A 17,200-nucleotide genomic window follows, 5' to 3' on the forward strand; every position below is an offset into this window, starting at 1 on the left:
AATCAAAGAGGGCCCTTAATTATTATAGTGTAGAAAACTTTTCATTCTGCTCCCATAACTTAATCACTTTGTAGATTACCCCCTCAAACTTTTAAAATATTAATACATGTCTTTGTTTAGCTGGGGAACGCCTCCCCTGCCTTTTTTAGGCCTCTCGCCGCAGAAGCCGCGCGCGCGCAGCATCTTCCCTCGGGCCGCTCTGCGTGGTTGCTGTCTTCTCCGTCGTAGAGGAATTAGGAGGATGGGGAGGAAGTCTTCGTATGTGCCTGACTTGGAGACCTCCGGCAGGATGGGGCAGTGGTTGGAACCTTACCCGCCTCCTCCGCCGCCGCCGCCGCCGCAGGGGTGGGTGCCGTGGCTGATGCCCCTCGTGGCTCTCGTACTCGTTTTTGCCTTCGCCTTCGCAATGTTTGTCAACGACTGCCCTTCCTCCAAGGACCACGAAGCTACCGATTGCGTCTTCTACTCTTCTCTTGGTCGATTTTCCTTTGAGCCGTTCTTCGTCAACCCGCTCCTTGGCCCTACCGCCGAAACGTGAGCCCGTGTTCCTATCAAGATTCTGTTTTTTTTTTTGAAGTTTATTCTTTTGGGCACATTTTCTACTAGCTATGCTAAATCTTGTTCGTTTTTATCATTAGCACGATTGAAGAAATATGTCTATCAATGTCTCCACATGAAACGGAGAATGTAGAAGAACAAATCAAAAGATCGTAACAACCGTGGATTGTAAGGACAGATAATTGGCCATACCAGGTATTTTCAGTTGTGTGTTATGCAAACCCCTGCTTCAAGGGTACTTGAATAACTAGAAGGGAAAAGGAGAAGGGAGGGAAAGAAGGGAAAAAATTATCACGAGTGATTAATTATTCGGAGGGAAAGAGGAAAATTTATCATGAGTGATTACTTATTCATGTATAATTCTTGAACATTTTCCTCCCTGTCCCCCTCCCCTTCCAATGTTTCAATCCAAAGTCAACTGACCCCAAATCTTTTATAGGATCAAATACTTCTAATAGGTCTTTTCCTAAACTATTCACTCATTATTAACAATGGGATATCTCTGACAAGTTACAAGGTTGCTAATTCTAAATTTATCCAATCTTAGATGGAAACTATCAAGAAGAGAGTAGGAAAAAAGGAAAAGAGTAAACTGAGAACAGAATTCACACTTTTATCAAGTGCCCTCAACCTTGTCTAGTGTTTCACAAAAGAAATCATTTTCTCTTACTTATATTTTTCCCATATTTTCATTGCAACAACAAGCCTTGAGACTCAATTATCTAGATTGGCTATATAGATCTTATCCTCTCATCTAGTGGCAAACACATGATTTTAAATTGTGTTTGGGGAGTGGGGATGGGGGGTACGGGGTCCACATTCTTTTCTCCCTAGCTTTCCTTTACCCGACTCCTCACAGATGGAGTTGGCTAGGCTTGCAAACGTGGAGCTTGTCAAGGTACAGCTACTAGGATTTTAGAATTAGAAGGCACCGCCACTTATCAAAATTGAAACAATTAAAAGAGTATGGATAGTCACTCATTGTTAACAGATATAAACTGTCAAACTACTACATTAGGTTCGAATTTTGATAGGAGAAGAATGTTACTCGTCATTTGTTGCTTGTCATTCACCACTTGCCGATATGGAATATGAACTGATAGATTAACAATGATGGATTTAGAAAACTTGAGAAAGAAAAGTGAAGAAAAATCATCATTGTCATCGAGAGATTTAAAATGAGATTTGAGAGAGATCGTGGATACTACTCAGACTAAAATAACCCAATTAATCTACTGGTAATTGCGGCTATAGATAGCGTAAATTACTTTTCTTTCTTATATTGAAACAAAATTATTTGATGGTTTTTTGCCTCTTGGGAATTTTGCTACATGTTATTAGGATTTCCCACCCCTTCCATTTATTTAGGCTATTAATTACTAATATCTCATTATCACGGACTTTAATTATTTCAACCTTAACCACCTAATAATTATGGAAGTTTTTTTTTTAAAAAATAATCTAACTATTTTTTTTTAATTTATTAACCATGGGAGCCACATAATTAATCACAGAAATCCACGAGATCCTTGTCTTTGTGTCATTTTTTTAAACAGTTTCTGATATTTTATCTTTTTACTGATGCAGGCTTGATAAATTGGGAGCTCTTGATTACAAGAAAATAGTGATGGATGGGGAAAGATGGAGGCTTGTTTCCTGCATGTGGCTGCATGCTGGGATAGTGCATTTGCTTGCTAATTTGTTTAGCCTCATATTCACTGGCATCCGGCTTGAAGAGGAATTTGGATTTGGTAAGAAGATGTGAATTAAAAGTCAGGAATCTTCTATATGTTTAGTAATCCACCACATCCCCTCTTTGATTTTTTTGCTTCAAGCTAATTTACACTTGTCACACTTTTTCAACATGTTTCAATACAAATACTTGACATAGTCAAGATATGCCACATTCATTTTATTAAACTATGGTAAAAAAATTTATTTGAATCATATATCAAGCATCAAAAACACATCAGTCTTAGGTACTTTGTGTGTGTGTGTGTGTGTGTGTGTGTGTGTGTGTGTGTGTGTGTGTGCGTGTGTGTGAATCCTACATCCATGTCATCTCTTTGAAAGGAGTAGATACGTGTTTATTGTTCCAAGATAAAAATAGAAAGGATCCCTAAATTGGAGGCAAATCCCATAATTATGGGAGAATGCAGTCATTAAAAAATAACTTTAAAAGAACAAAAATAAAGCATGATTCCATTAATCAATCCATTAATTTGGGTTCTCCAGCCAATTTTCCAACACACTCTCTCTGGCTCGTGAACAAAATATCTATGATTCATAGAGCTTATTGCTGAGTGATTCAAATCATGATCTTAGGATGACTTTGGTAAACACATTTGCCTCTTAACTAGTTGTAGGAAGATAAGAATCTTTATTCCTCCTTCAATCTCCTCCTATATCAAGCTTTGATCAATTCTTACATGTTTCATCCTGCCATGCTGAATAGGATTAAATCTATCACTAGAAAGTATTATTGGATGATAAGTGACATTTGTAAGTTTTCTATCAATCTTTGAAACTAGATTAACTCAAAAGTTCCCTGGTCAATGACTCTGAATTTTGCTCATGCACTATTATGTGCTATGATCTATTGTTTATTTTACTTGTCCATGTGCTTAAATTTCCCCATATCCTGGTAGGCTATCTGTAATACATCCTGCACAATCTGAGTTTGCAATGGATTCGACCCCTCTTCAAAAGATTGGTTCTATATATGTGATTAATTTGGCTATCTTTATTCATTTACCTATTCTGAATTTCTTCAAGAGTTTTCATAATTATGCTTTGTCAATGCACTTTCCTTTTCTTTTTTTTTTCTTTTTCACTTTTCATCTGTAATCCGTATCAATGAATCATTGTATTTCCATTGCTGAGGTACCTACTATAGAGCCTCCTAGCATAAATGTACCCGAGATAGGGGTGCTTTGGCACAGTAGAGCCATTTCTCCACTAAAAATACACTTGTAGCTAACACTTATTATAGGTAGTATGTTAGGACAAGGAAGAATCAACCAAAATAAGTAATGACTCATCAAATGTAACAGCTAAAATGACATTCAATAATTGCAAAGCTGATGAATATAGTACTTCTGCTGTATCTTTCAGTCTTTCGACTCTTTTGCTCCCTTGTTCTTTGTTTTCTTTAAAAATTGAAAACTGAACTATGTATCTTCTCCTTCATTTTTCTTAAACAGTGAAGATTGGATTATTATATTTCCTTTCTGGCCTTGGTGGAAGCTTGATGTCCTGTTTTTCTAACAAATTAAGCATATCAGTTGGCGCGTCAGGTGCACTTTTTGGATTGTTAGGAGCTATGCTTTCTGAACTAATCACAAATTGGACAATTTACTCTAATAAGGTAACTTAATCTGCTCACTGTTGCAGAATCTCAGTTATGACCTTCTACATAGACTCTTGAATGACTTGTAACTTGAAAATTCCTTTTCAGTGTACAGCCCTTTTTACTCTGCTACTTGTAATTGGTATTAACATGGCTGTTGGAGCTGTTCCTCATGTGGATAGTTCTGCCCATATTGGAGGATTTGTTTCTGGTTTTCTGCTTGGTTTTGTGCTTCTAATGCGTCCTCAGCATGGATATATCAGCCGTAAGCACATCCCTCCAGGCTATAACATGGAACTTATAAGACCAAAGTTCAAAATTTACCAATTGCTACTGTGTCTTATGTCCCTTGCCCTCTTGATTATCGGGTAATCTTTTTTAACTCACTGAATGTTTTATCCAAGTTGTTGCTTTCATAAATGCTAGAATTATTGGTTTGGAAACACCAGTATTCTTAGGTACTTCTGAGAATTTTGCATGTAACAATGTTTAAATTACATTATAGGTCCCATACACCTATGAGAATTTAGTTTGAAGGGAGCTCTAGCCTCTAGGAAGTAAATTATCATCTCCAAATTGACCTCCCAATACCCTGATTCACCTAATGTGATTCTCGCCTAATTTCTCTCTTCTATGATTTACCTACTATGAGTGTACGCAGCTTCTTTGTATACAATAGAGCATAGAGCACTAGTGTAACATTAGATAATAACAGATCATTCTTCCACTTCCCAAACTGCAGGCCAATCGAGTCAGGTAAACTAATTAGGTCAAGTGGGCAAATTGATTTAGTAAGAGTAGGATCAGGAGTAGAGATGCAACACAAGAAAAGAGTGTGATTGTTTGAAGCTAATATGAAATTTAGTGGTAAAGAAGTATAGAAAGGCTGTAGAAACTTACGCATCACATCTAAGGAATCTTAGGCATCACACCTTAGGTATATTGCATCACACAAATTGGAAAATTTTCTTAACAACTCACTTTTCTATTTCATATTCCAGCAGTATAGCAAATATACATACTTATACTAGTAGATGGATTCCTTAAACATAGGAACATAAATTGTGACCTAACTCTTGAAGACTCTTTGACTAAATTAAAGATTTTTAATTGAAGTTTCAATTTCCCAAACATTGGCTATCAAACATTGGAACTCTACGACTTTCCAAACTTTGACTTTCAAACTTTGAAATTGCTAAATAGGCTTATCATATTTGAAAGCATATCGAATTAAAAGTTGAGCTTTGAAATCTTTATTTCTGACTTTTAGAGGAGATTGTTGCTTGCCTCTCTCAGGTAGACCAGGGTGATTGATTAGGTTGGAAGGAGCAAGTGAGTCTAACGTATTGGTCTAGTTGAGAGGGGGGCTTGTCATGCCAGATATGCTAGTCAGATCATCAAACTAGGGGAGCAAACCAATGCAATAAGTGAACTTGGTAGGTGGTAGCTCATGCGAGCTAGATGAGTCAAAAAAAATTCTTCATGTGGGGATATTTCATTATTATGAGAAGATTTATTCCTTTTCTATTCTTTATAATATTCTTATGAACCAAATATAAGAATACTTATTATATTCTACGTTTATTCAATTCCATGAACCAAACTAGAGATTTCTTATTCTCATTTTATTATTTGTCTATTTCATCTCCTAGGAGTAACTATTTCATTCATTGTCAATTTCATTCAGTGAGCCAAACGCACCAGGATGCTTATTATATCAAGTTCAGACACTTAATGCCTTTTACCTATTGAACACCATCACCATGCCTACTTGTCAGAATTATTCTGCAATTTTTTAGTTGAGCATGATGTAGAGATTGTTGTTATTCTTCAGCTTACTGAGGCAGCAATTCTATAGTCAATGCCAAATAAATATTTCGTTTGTTAAGAATATAGAGTTCTTGGTTGATGGGCAGTGGATACCATGAACATGAAGGTGAGATTGTACTTCAAGAGAATGGTGCTTCATGTCTTTCAAAATTCGAGCTAAGTGGTCATTTCCTGTTTGCATAACAGTGAAAGAAATTTCATGAACTTAGTTAGAATTTGCTATATTAGTTTCGGCTTTCCTTATGGGTCCAAAATCATTAAATATCTTGCATTAATAGAATGATTTTCAGCAACATGCCAGCAAAATTTGTATAAAGCACCATCAAGTGTGGAGCATACTAATGCGGGATTTGCCACTGAAAAATTCAATCAGTCATGTTGAAACTTCAAATTTTCATTTGTGATTTTCCATTTTTCAATTCCTAGCAAATGAAGTGAATTGCATACAATTCTTTTACCTTCTCAAAGCTTTCTTGGTGTATGCTTCCTAGATTGGCATCATTTACTCTTTCATTCTTTTTCTTTCTCATCTTCAGATTTGGTTATGGATTGATTAAACTTAAGCTGTTGCATATGGACCAGCAACAAATCTGGCTACTAAACTGATGGCACTCTGCAGTTGTGCCGTTTGCTGCAAGTTTGTAAGAATATCTTCTACATCACAAAATCTAGGAAGAAAATAGCAGGCAACCATTCTTTGGCCTTGTTTGTTCTCCTTGCTGAAATTGATACAGGAATCGACCAATTTTTCTTGTTCATCGTCTATGAATCTCCTTGTACATGTATCTACCATTGTTTCTGTAGAGTTCCCTTAATATCTCGAGTAAAGAAATGTATATTATGTAGTTTTTATCACCTGTTTCTATTAATATCTCGAATTCAGAAATGTATATTATGTAGTTTTGATCTCATGTTTCTATGCTTTTACCATTTCCTTTTGATAAATAGGAATGTTTTAAAGCTGAATTATATATATTCAATCATTTTTTTTCTTACCAATTTAATTGATATGCTCTAATTATTCGATCATATGCCTTGCTCGATTGAACTATAGAACAAGCTAAGCTCAATCACTCATTTTGTCAATCAAATATTTAATAGTGAAATGAAATAGAGTTTAGATTAAGGTATAGATCAAATGAACTCATTTAGAATTCCACTTCAAGTCATTTATTTAAACATTAAAATGAAATCATAAAGAGAATAAAACATTTCAATTTCATACCCTTTATCCGTGAATCATACAGTCTGTTTCTAACCAAAACTAATCCGATCCTCCAAATCTGCCGTCGAGGATCAAGGAAATATACTCAAACATAATTCCTAATGGTAACTTCAACGTGTTGCATGCATCACAAATTCTCAATGAGCACTTATAAGCCCCATCTCAGTAAGATATCACCATCTAGGGTCCATCCAAATGTTAGCTGAATCCACTATCAGTACTTACATTCACTAGATCCATCAACATAGAGTACAGTGCTTCAAGTGATAGATGCCCGAGAAATCTTCGATTCTTGTACTCGCCGGGACTTGTAGAGGATTTCCCATCATCTTCCAAAGCATCCTCCATGATCAACCACCATGAGATGCAACCATTGACATTACCTTCATACCAACTATCAAAGCTTCATCATGAAGCCAACGAATAATCTGACCAGCAATCTGCAAAAGGAAACAAGTTGAGGCTACCTTGTTTGGAGTACAAATGGGTGGCATGAATTTGTGCATTAAGATCCTGCTTGAAACCTGTCATTAAGCTTTTTTTATCTAAGAAATTGTCATGTTTGACAAGAGCCAACTAATCAGTACTACGTGCATGCAATACATCACTTATATCTGACGGAAAACTAAAGATCAATAGTGTCATACCAATGCTAGATGAATATTACTTCACCCAAACAATGTACAGAAAAATTATAAAAATTGATAAAGAATTAAAGATTCGGACAACAAATTATATTACAGAGGTCTTCTACTTCATTATGCAAACACCTCTCAGTAACGTTGGCTTTCACGCTCAGATGGGCAAGACATTCTATTTAAGACACAAGCAACCCAATTAATTTCCTTAATTGCTTGTTTTAAATAAATTTACTACAACCAACTGCATAGTGACTCTTTGTAGGCATACGATATCAAAGATCTAAACCAAAAAATATTTTGGAAAATAATGCCATCCATCCTCTTGGAGACCAAGTCAAGGAGGTGGGCAAGGAACAAGACACTCAAGGAGAATATAATACAATGCATCTGAATCCTATCATATCTTCAAATTTGGTGTCAAGGAGTTTGTACTTCAAAATACCATTCATGTGGTAAAACATGATACTAAAGCCTTTTGCCACTTCAGTGAATGGGTTTCCTCTAACTGTGTAGTTATATAATGTAATCGAGATTGTCTTGGTGAAGCATTCTAATTTGAGGACCTCTACCTTGTATATTGAATCACTGTAAATTTCTAATTAGAATGCTTTTTAGTTAGTCATTTCAAGCCTTATAAATTTCCAACTAGGTGAATAACAAGAAACTGAACTGACTTGAAAACCACATGACAACTTCGTAAATGCCATGATTCTTATAAGAACAAGCAAACATCAACTGCAAACCATGAGAGAATAGTTGGGATTTATTACTGAATGAAGTTTTTTTATTTTGTATTAAATATGAGGTAGTTATCCTGGACATGGAAAACTTGTTCGTTTTTCATGGGAGATCACGACAAAATATTAAAGGAAGGATAAATCTTCACTATTATCGCGTTGAAACGTTTTATGAAGTAATAGATTTGCAACTTCAAGAGTAAAATAGTCACTTTAATGAGATGAACACAAAGTTGTTATATATGACTTGTCTTAATCCATCAAATTCATTCTCTACTTATAATAAGAGAAAATTGCTTCAGTTTTATCTATCTGATTTCTCCCCAATGGAGTTAATGCATCTTGAGCACCAACTTGATAATTTTTTTTGACATGTGAAGTAGCAATTAATTATCTGAGGTTGCGGGGATTAGCGAGTTTGCTAGAAGGATGGTTTCATTGAAAAAACATGGACTGTATCCTTTGGTATATTTACTTTTGAACTTAGCATTGCTATTACCCGTTGCAACTACAACTATAGAGAGAGTGTTTTCAACAATGAAAATAATCAAAATCTTACTCTGTAATCGGTTGGAAAATGATATGGTAAATGATTATTTGGTACCATATATTGAGCAAGATGTATTTAATATAGTTGATAATGAAGTTATTATTTAACATTTTTAAAGCATGAAATCTCATAAAGTGTTATTGTAAAAACATATGAAGTTAATATATGATTTTTATTATATATTTTGTATTATATTAATTTTTTTAATTTATTGAATTCACCCCCCTTGGTTGAAAATCTTGGCTACAACACTGGCCACACAGAGATTTTATTACGCCTTCATCAATAACATATATCAACATGCACACATTGTGAGATGCTTTCCTTTTCAACATGAGTCTAGGGCATAAACAGAAGTTGATTTGAAATATGATAACAAATCAGGTCAGCTCAAGTGAAGACTAAGCAGGGTTATCAGAAGACAAGATCGAATCAGCAGAACAAGAGGTTGCAAGAGTAAAGAAAGAATGAGGTTGAGAAAGGTAGAAAGTCATTCAAAAGCTTCTGATAGAAACCATTTCAAGTTGAGGATGTTGCTTTTGTACCCTAGCAAGGCACACAACTGTTACATCTTTGATGAGCAAACTCGATCCCTGAACCTTTATGTAGTGCATCAATAAAGTTTCACCCCTCCAGCACTTGGCATCCACATGTACCAAAGAATTTGATGCCACAATTCCTCAAGATGAAAAGAATGGCAGCAAACTGTTTCCAAGCCACCTTGAAGCTCTCATAATTGCGTAGCAATCCATTTGGAACACTTGTTTTGGACTGTTCTCTTATGCTAACTAATAAGGTAGTTAGTTTGTCTCTGTTTAATTTGATCATTTACTGATGCTTCTTGTCAATTCCAGACTCACGACTCACCAATTAGATGTTAGCAAAAGAAAGTCAAAGCAGTAAAAGATGAGTAAAATCATAATCTTTGTTCTAGAACAAAAAAAAAACTATGTACAACATGTACAAGGATACCTGCTGAAAAAGAATTAGTGGAAGATCATCCAACTCACACCCATAGCTACCCACTGAAGAAACATCAGGAGAAATTCTGAATGAACAGAGTACTCAGTGCACCTTCTCCGCTCACTGTGACTTGGTCATCCTTGACCACTATCTTGGTATGAAACTGTGACCTTTTTAAACCCTTCACATCATATTTATTTGAAGACTCAGACTGACAGGCAGAATGAAAAACTGACTCAGGAAATTTCAAGGAGAGAGACCATGATGATGTTCTGGAATGCCAAGGAGGGTGAGACAACAACAGAACATACGGAATTCTGCTGACCTGCATACAAAGGAAGACAACATCAAAACATCTATGTTTTTCTCCACCTTAAATTCACTATCAAACAAATAGAGAGAAAGGAACACTTCTTACAAGACGTTCTATTTCTGCCAGAACTTTGTTGGAAAAAATTCTATGAGCAACTGTCTTACAGAAATGACTGACGCCACAAGAATCAGCAGCAGCCTGACCAGCAACAGCTGCTCTTGAGGCAGAAAAATTTTTCTCCTTCAATCTTACTACAAAATTTTTGTGGAAAATATGCATCACATAAATTTCTAAGCCAGCAGGACTAGGAACTCCAAAGTTACTTTCATTGAGTACGTCTTTCTCATTAATCACTACTAGTGCTGATGAGTCAGAATGAGTGTGCCCATTATTGGCATTCTGTGAATGCCCCATGGAGTCAAGAAACTCATCTTCTTTCTTGAAGGGCACAAGGGATAAACAAATAGAAGTATCTTGACCAACTGCTAACTGTAAAAAGTCTTCTCGCATCCCAGTCACATTAATCCCTGGTGAAGGGATGTAACTTTCATGATTCCCCTATCAAAAACCTGAATTTAAGAACAACAAAAATCAGCACCTACAAACCATGTAATGCTGAAGAAAACAATAGAGAAGTACCTGCTCTAGAAAAATTGATTGATGAATTTCGACAGAGAACTGAATGTGTATCTTTGACCCATGAATTGACATCTTCATCAGTTAAAGTTTCTTTCCTGTTTGCTTGTGGAATATCATCTAACTTATATATATTCCTTTTAAGGGACTTATTATTTCTAGAACTAAAATCACTCACAGAATAACTTATAGATATGCATTGATGTGATTTTTGTGGTCTTTGTATAGCCACAAGGCCTGCAGTCTCCCAAACAATGTGAACAAGAGCATTGGGCAATGAATGAGAGAGCATAGTTGTATTTGATGATGTATTGTCTAACAAATCAAATGTGAAACCCTCACTACTTGGACTTGCCGCTGACACACGCTGTCGTTTAACTTTCCAGTGTTGCTGTAATCTGTCAGCACATGGAACATGAATTAGATACTTTTTCCCAGATCTGAAAACACTTTGTTATAAACATGGAGCAAGTACCTGATCAGTGATCCATAGAATCTTGCCTCTCTTGAGACTTTCTGTTCTAATGCTTTGGAAGATTGTTTGAAGTACCTATCAAGATTCTGCATGACATTCAGAGACACAGAAACAACTGTGTATACTGTTCCATATTTGGAAATATTCATCATAATATGCAGTTGATTGCTTGGAGAAACGAAATTAGAATCACAACAATCTGCCAAGAAAAGTAGTAATCAGTGCCAAAAGAAAACATTTGGTGCCTTTCCTTTGACATTAACAACTATACATATATAGTTTGACACTAGCTAGGGTAAATCATATACTTCCATTGGAGTTTGGGGAATATTACATGTTCCCTCACACATTCTAAAATGGCATTTTACTCCATCCATAAAGCCATGAAGAAATTTTAGATGTGTAAACAAAAAATATAAATCAATTAGAACATTTTTAAACTTCTCATTAATCTTTGAAAATATTTTCGTCATCCAATTTTATTTACTTGATCCCCATATTTTTTATATTGTAAACTAAAGTTATATAAGCCTACACATTAACAACTCATCAATAGCTTCAGGTCAAATGCTAGTTGTGTGAATCTTTGAAACAGATATAAAAGACAAACATGTATTGTACAACCTCTTACGTGCATATGAAGTATAAACATGCAATACTTGCAACTACAAAAATAGTAATACTTGAGTTCATTAGGAAGTAAATGGCTACAATTACATGTGAAACTGTTAGTTTTAAGTTGGACAATTAATCCAGTTCAACCTGCAAAAATATGCGTAGAAAAGCAAAAAAATGTTATCGAATTTTGTTAAATGAAATATAATACCCGGAGGCGTTGAAGCTTAGTTGCTGCAGGTACTGCAAGGTCTGACAGAATTTCATTTGGCAGCTGCTTTGGCCTCTGCATTCCAGCGACTGCTACAGCATCATTGGCTTCAACCTACATTTCATGTCCAGAAACAAGTCATACTATAATATCTAATTACATAAAAAAATCTATTAATTTTACATGAAAGAGATCTTTAACATAAAATCTTCTCCATACCTCTCAATAAGCTTCAACGTGTTCAAAAATGAAAAGGAAGAGAATTATCAGCCTATTTAATTCTGACTGGTATATCATGTGTTATAGGATATACCAACTAGGTATACCTGCAAATCAAAATCTAACATATGTCGCAAAGAAGGATAAAGGATTGGGAAAGAGAGAAAGAATCTGTAACTACCCACATATGAACCAACTAGAGCATTACATGCCTTAACTTATAGCAAGCATTACAACATGGCAAATAACCATGAACCATCACAAAAGCGAAAATAGGCCTTGGGTGCCATAATAAGGGAGAATTTAACAGGAAAGAAATTTAATCCTTTCTATCTATCTTGACTGGTAAGATCCTAAAACTCTCCTAACCTATCTCATCAAATTTAGATTTTTGTATGATATTAAGTCCTGTCAGATTCAAGACCCTGGAAGCAAACAGAAAGTGTTGTCAATGGCTGTGAGAGAATTAAATGACAAAACTTTGTTATCAAGGAATAAGAATTCGACCACCAATTTGTGGATATTACAACTAATTAAATCATTGACCAAAAAGCATACAACTAATTAAATCATTAAAGTAAACCCTAAAACCAAGTGCGTATCAAACGAATTATTTAAACTAAGAGCCCAAAACGCCTAATCTTAAAGGAATCTCCTAAGTAAACAAATCCACAACCTTAATGCAGAACATTACCAAGTTCATTTTACTCCTCAATCGAGATAGTGACAGCTACTCCTGAGCTCGAGTTAACGAGAAAAAGGGCAAAAATCAAATTTTTGTCTAAACTAGAAAACGCAACTTCCAGAGAGCCAAGAAAGAACCGTGTTGATCAGATCAATAATGACTGATAACTCCTGGTGGGCAAGCTGCAGATTCTCTACAAAGCCCTGCCAAGGCCAGGCCTGCTGAGGTCCGGGAGCAGCCTCCTTGGAGGTCCGTTTCTGATTTCTCCTCGTCTCGACGCTATCCGCCACGATGGAGGAGAAGTCGATCCTCCGAAGCATACCAAGCCGCTTCTCCTCATTGCTAACGTCTCTGAAAAAAGGAAGAGGCTCAGAGCACTCCCGCCACAGTAGTGAAAGATAGAGGAGAGGAGAAACTCGCACGGAAGAAATTGCTCGTTGCCGATCTCATCGATGGCGTTCAAGCGCTTGATCGGGAGCCTGTCGAGATCGATCGCCACCCTCTTCCTGCTGCTCTCCTCCGTGGCCTCGAACAGTCGAACTCCCGGCGCCGGATGATAATTCGCCAGTCGTTTGCTAAGCAGTCGCAATAAGGCACGCGAGTCGAGCCGTGCGCTTGGCGGCTTGGCGGCTTGCGGCTTAACAAAGCAAAGCAAGCCGCCACCCTCCTTTTTTTTATTTTCCAAAAAAAAGGATTATTACAATCATGAATAAAAATTTCAAAAATAATTGGGTGTTAAGAAATTAAAAATGAAAAAAGATAATGCATTTTATTATTACTTTAAATATTTAATATAGTTTTAAAATTTTATATAATATGTTCTGTGAAACATTCTCATATTCTTTTCTTCATTTGTAATATTACTCATATTATTGTCTTACTCTATTCATTAATTATCCCTGTGTAAATTTACCAATTAGCTCGCAGTTGTATAAATCAAATAAATCAAAACCAAAATAATTTTTAAAAATTGATAAATCCAATTAATAAAATTAATATAAAATCGAATCAGTCAGTCAAATTATATTGTACAATCTCGTCTGATTCAAATATAGTAGTTGACTATTTACAACATAACAATCTATTAATTCCGATTCAATTTAATTTAATTTGAAATTTTAAAATCAAGATCGAATAAAATAAATCAAAATAATGGAGAGTTTTTACAAAATTATTTTGGTTTAACCACTAATCCCTTCCCTAATCACGCGTACCTTTCCTGTTTGTACCTATCAATCGTTCATATGAGGCGTTTGAATCTGAGTGCCAAATTATTGACTGATACAGACACTCCCTGCCCCTTTACATGGACCACTTAATAATTCACGAGAATCTTGTATCATATATATTGCTCACCAACGTAACTAATTAGAAGGGCTCCATGACAACATATTGTCATCAGAGGCAGAGCTACTATTGCTCGATCGAAGAAGAGTTAATTTACAGTACAAATACACAGTGTTCATTCTGCTCAATATCATGCATGCCTCAGATTATACGAAGAAGAGAACCATACATATATATTGAGATACGACGACAATTACACCACATGCGCCATATATATATATATAGAGAGAGAGAGAGAGAGAGAGAGAGAGAGAGAGCATCATCAGTACTTGTCGTCTATCGACTTCTCTAGCTAGCTTAATTGCCAATCATTAATTAGTATCCTGAACCTGAAATCGAAGAGCAATGAAAACATGTATATAAAATAATTGGCTTGGCATTTTCGTAACTTAAAAATGTGAAATAAAAAAGTGATGATTATAATTGAATTACCACAGTCTGATCTGGGCGCATTGCATCGGAAACATTCCATCCTGCTCGCATAGTTGTGCTCGTTGCAACCTAATCTGCATATATTACAGACAGTATATATGTAAGATCACTAACTGATCATGCTACCTTAATTAATCATCAAAATGGGCAAAAATTATTGATTGATACGGTTCCAATTCAGCACATATATCGATTCATGCATATATATATGGCATCTCCTGAAATGATAGTTACTTTACATAATATTCACGTAACTGTCTATAGTGACATATGGAGCATATATATGTAAAAGTCGTGTTTATCATCAACACTTGGCATCTCTTCGTCACACAGCATCTCTTGAGCGAGCTGATAGTACGCAACCTGATGAGCAATGTCGTCGTACCGGCCGGTGCGTGGATATATATAATAATCGACTAAGTGCTCAAACTGTGCGTGGTGCTAAAGAAATAATATAGATTGCTCGATCGAGTACCTGGAGCAAATCCAGTCGCCGGACTTCCATGAGGAGGACCAGTTGGCGGCGCCGGAGGCGGCGGAGTTGCAGCGGAAGCCCCAGGAGCTGGCGATGGCGGAGGCGGAGTCGTCCTTGGAGGCGCCGCACTTGAAGCAGGAGGGGCGGCTGGCGTAGTTGTGGACCCCACAGGCGGCGCAGTACCAGTCGCCGGGCTTCACGTCCCAGCTGCCGCTAATGCTGCTGTAGTCCGCCCGCTCGAGTACCCCGAGCTTCAACTCGCCGCAACGCTGGCACGAGTCGCGCCGGCAAAAGTTCACGTACTGGCACGACCTGCACACCCAGTCCCCCGGCTTCCTCGTCATCCCCCCGCTCATTTTGATATCGATCGAACAAATGAATTAGTTAATATTATTGCTTGATCAGTTGAACCGCGAACGGAATGATCTTGTTAATATATATAATAAATTAAGAGACGTGGAGGGATAAGATTTGCATATGACGAGGGAGGAGATATATAGAGGTGCATGGGATTATTAATGGAGTGGAACTTGTGGTTCCTGTTCCAACCTAGCTAGCGTCTCACTGCTCTTTATGCGATATTCTCCTATAAAGTTGTGAAACAAGAAAACCCAAGGAAGGTTTTATGTGGGGAGTTCATGTTCCATATGTACATAATTGTAAAAGGGAGATGCACGCCCACATTCTAGATATACGCGAGTTTATATATATCTCATTTTAATTATATATATATATATATATTGCACCTGAAAAAGGACAAGAAAGCTATAAATAAATAATCTCACAATTAATAATTCATTCATGATTGTGGCTGTAGCATGCGTTGCCCAGGCGGCCAAGCCAAATGGAACCTTTCCTCGTGGCTTCTCGTGTTCTGGGTGTGTGCTCTGTATGTGGGCGCACGCACATCCAAACTAGTACACGGGTGCGACATGGAAGCTCTAGCTCCTTATCCCCGAGTTTCAGATTCTCGCTTATGGGGAAAGAGATTCACAGATGTAGATGTAGTGATCTAAATAGTAATCGATCGATGCACCTTTAACACAGACAATCATAGTTTACTTAATTCTCTAGTTTAATTCACGATCAAATTAATAGATATATCGAATGAAGTAGATTAAGAAGCAGCCAGGCGGGAATTCCATGCAACAAAAACCGCATGAAACTCCACGAATTAAGGATTCTATCAGATAGCGAATGGACGAATGCATTATTGATATATGATTCCCAACACCTTTGGCGTGTGTGATTGCGATTAGAGTTGACACATGAACATGAGTGAAGGAATTGGACCGAAATCTATATATTGTATATATGCACCTTCCCGAGTAGCTCACTCGTGCAAGATGCTCTGCATGAGTCCCACATGCATAATATTGTGGTCTCAATTTGGTCCAGCCAAGATCTGATCCATTCCAATGCTTTGATGCATATATGCAGCGCACCCACAAGAACACCACTCTCCATCATCTGTAATTATTGCTAGAATTAACGAGGAGATAAACATCCCAACTAACCTCTATAAAAGAGGCCGGGTTCTGGAATAAGAGAATAGTAAACATTATTCCGCATCATTTTCATGGTCTGTGAGCTAGTATTTTACATATAACTTTAGTTTCCTTTTCACTTGTTTCAACAACATCATTCTACAGCAAGAGGCATGAACGACAAAAAGCACATCCACGATGTTATCTTTACTATCATCTTCTAGCATATTATAAATATATATAGATATATAGATAGCAGCCGCCAGACTAAGGAGCACGTCAGCAAGAGGAAGTAGATCAAATCTATTCTCTTTTACTCTTTTATAGTCAAGCCTGGAATAAAGAATAGCATAGAAACAAAGAACCACGTTCCTTACACTTCGATGCTATTCAGATTAGATGAAGCATATGAAACTAAACTCCAATCTTTTCACCATTAACAATAAGAACAA

At 36.6% G+C, this 17,200-nt stretch overlaps 2 protein-coding genes and 1 pseudogene across 2 annotated transcripts; 1 reads left to right on the forward strand and 2 right to left on the reverse strand.

The window, feature by feature from the left end:
* The first annotated feature begins 202 nt into the window (after nt 1-202).
* LOC141819474 (RHOMBOID-like protein 5) lies at nt 203-6,560 on the forward strand. Its single transcript, XM_074706769.1, has 5 exons — nt 203-534; nt 2,146-2,309; nt 3,762-3,925; nt 4,016-4,275; nt 6,274-6,560. The coding sequence occupies exons 1-5, from the start codon at nt 242-244 to the stop codon at nt 6,341-6,343; spliced, it is 951 nt and encodes a 316-aa protein (XP_074562870.1). The 5' UTR covers nt 203-241; the 3' UTR covers nt 6,344-6,560.
* A 409-nt stretch (nt 6,561-6,969) lies between these two features.
* On the reverse strand, nt 6,970-14,492 carry LOC141819469 (mediator of RNA polymerase II transcription subunit 17-like; annotated as a pseudogene).
* On the reverse strand, nt 14,460-15,714 carry LOC141819478 (uncharacterized). Its single transcript, XM_074706774.1, has 3 exons — nt 15,262-15,714; nt 14,787-14,860; nt 14,460-14,683 (listed from the first exon to the last, which is right to left on the reverse strand). Exons 1-3 carry the CDS (start codon nt 15,615-15,617, stop codon nt 14,670-14,672), a joined length of 444 nt encoding a protein of 147 aa, XP_074562875.1. The 5' UTR covers nt 15,618-15,714; the 3' UTR covers nt 14,460-14,669.
* Between the last annotated feature and the right edge of the window lie 1,486 nt (nt 15,715-17,200).

This window comes from Curcuma longa, unplaced genomic scaffold (genome assembly GCF_044706935.1).
Source record: "Curcuma longa cultivar G26 ecotype Majalengka, Jawa Barat unplaced genomic scaffold, ITB_CL_G26_1.1 contig_6912, whole genome shotgun sequence".
NCBI lineage: Eukaryota > Viridiplantae > Streptophyta > Magnoliopsida > Zingiberales > Zingiberaceae > Curcuma > Curcuma longa.